Source organism: Cibotium barometz, chromosome 25 (assembly GCF_041138505.1).
Source record: "Cibotium barometz isolate CiBa-2024 chromosome 25, ASM4113850v1, whole genome shotgun sequence".
In the NCBI taxonomy this organism is placed as follows: domain Eukaryota; kingdom Viridiplantae; phylum Streptophyta; class Polypodiopsida; order Cyatheales; family Cibotiaceae; genus Cibotium; species Cibotium barometz.
Genome location: NC_141070.1, coordinates 34,975,969 through 34,978,079, shown reverse-complemented (window position 1 = coordinate 34,978,079; position 2,111 = coordinate 34,975,969). Strand labels below are relative to the sequence as shown.

General features: G+C 45.9%; 1 protein-coding gene across 2 annotated transcripts; it reads left to right on the top strand.

The window, feature by feature from the left end:
• Positions 1-323: 323 nt before the first annotated feature.
• LOC147624494 (uncharacterized) lies at positions 324-1,164 on the top strand. Of its 2 annotated transcripts, none has more exons than XM_086819506.1 (2): positions 324-462; positions 576-1,164. In XM_086819506.1, the coding sequence occupies exon 2, from the start codon at positions 590-592 to the stop codon at positions 959-961; it is 372 nt and encodes a 123-aa protein (XP_086675632.1). In that variant the 5' UTR covers positions 324-462; positions 576-589; the 3' UTR covers positions 962-1,164. The 2 variants fall into 2 exon arrangements, with proteins under 2 accessions (XP_086675632.1, XP_086675633.1); XM_086819507.1 differs by having other exon boundaries at positions 332-462; positions 581-1,164.
• The last annotated feature ends 947 nt before the right edge of the window (positions 1,165-2,111 follow it).

The window sequence follows — 2,111 nt, the reverse complement described above, 5'->3', positions numbered from 1 at the left end:
ATGGTCATTCTCTCATGCTCTCAATCATTTCCTCTAATTGGGTAGCAGGTAGTTGAGGTATTTCCCGCTCAAGGTGGTAACAACTTGTAGAAACTGGGAGCATCGATAGCGTGAGAAAAGCTTCCCTGGGAAAAGACCTTATTTTGTTAATGGCAAGCACAACCTCGCAACTGCGCCCGTGTGAAAAAGCCTTTAAGGCCAATTGATTGGGCCATGGAAAGGGTGACTTTGCCCACTTGGGCACGGTGGGAAACCCCCCCATGGCATATAGTTAACTCTGCCCAGTTGCCTTCAATTTATTTCTTCTAGAGCCATGGGAATGGGCTCTATTGAAGGGTAAAAACCTCATCCGTAGGTATCCAAACCTTATCTTCATTTTGTGACATGTCTTGGCCTCGTTGAGTGCCTGAACAACCGCATTGTTCCCAGACTGGACGAGAGAACCCTTTGCGAGCTGTGCAGGTAAGCTACTGCCTCTCCTCTACCACGCAATCAGGTCACCTCCGCCGGTGGTTTTCGTAGATGATCTATTTGATTGCTGGTGTTTGTTGATTTTATTATTTGTTTGGATTCAGTAAAGGTTGAATCCATGGCGACCTTGGCTGCTGTTGGGCGTCCTGTTGCCGTGCTGCCTAGCATTGTGGTTGCTTCTAAGGTTCATGGGGGCCGAACAGGAGGAAAGGCTATGGTGGTGCAGAGGATGAGGTCTTTTGCAGGGGTGAAGGCAAGCAACGAGGTCATGAGGCTAGGGCTTGTGGAGGGCAGTGAGCACCACTTTGCAAGGGTTCTGAAGTCTTGTAGGGCCTCAAGAGGGAGGGGAGGTGCTGCCTCCTCTACATGCAACGTTGCCTCGGAGATCTTTAGGGTGGTTCCCATCATGAGTGCCCTTGTCCTCATTGGCGTTGCCCTTGGCTTTGTCCTCCTTCGCATTGAGGCTGCCATCGAGGAATCGGAGGAGTAGACCTGGCACTCGCATGCCATACATCCTCCCCCATCCAGCATGGCATCATCTTGTCCATACCTGTGTATGTCGTGTGTACATCTCTCAATGTATTTTGAAGTTTCAGGAGAATGCCCTAAATTCCTGGCTATGGTAAGGCATCTCACACATTTTCTGAGTCGGCTGCTGATAATCTTGTCTATGAGTTTTTTTGTGGATGATCATGACCTGGAGCACACTCTTACATGTTTCACAGGATTTTTGGCATTGTTGTGACTCATGAGTTATGAATTATAGGGTCCACTACCTATCATGTCAAATGGTGCTGTGATGTGCGTGCGTGCGTGCGTGCGTGTGTGTGTGTGTGTGAAGAGAAAGAGAGAGAGCATGTTACATGTAATCTATTCGGTGTGTGTATGTGTGTGTGTGTGTGAAGAGAAAGAGAGAGAGCATGTTACATGTAATCTATTCAGTGGTGTTGGAATGGAATAAGGAATTGCAACGTAGAGGCCTTTCTTTCATTTCTGATAATTGTTGATTAGAGGCGTGGACACTTGTGCCCCGTTCAACATCCATAGAAACAGGTGTCAGACAGTGATATGCAGGGACAAATCTGACATGTCAGTTGTGCAGGGAAAAATCTACACATTGCTAAGTTGTCTACGTTGTGGGAGACCTTGCTACTTTTAATTGTACAGCTCGGATGCTTTTTTGCGGATTGGTGATTATGATGAGTTTTGAAGGCATATGCCTGCTATTACATCTACAATGGTAATCTTGTGTTCACCCTTATGGATGACCTCCTTTAATTATTTTGTGCCTTATAAATGATATATCTATTATGAAGTGTCTACTCTAGGCAGTGGGTCGTAACTGGAAAACAGTGCATAGGAGAAGGCATGTCGAGTGATTTATGTGTAAGGATGGTTATGGAGGGGCAAAAAATCACACTATTCTGATAGGTTTCCTATGCTCGCCTCTTTCAAGGCCCTTCACAAACAGCTACGCTTCTCTTGTTTGCATCCTCATTCTATGGGCAAGTGTTGTCAAACCAGTTCTAATTAAATTTCAAACTTGGTCGGGCTCATCCATTATACGACCTATTTCTCTCTGCATTGGTATCCCTCTTTTCAGAAAGGGGATTTTGTGTTGACTGGTCCCTTTTTAGCTT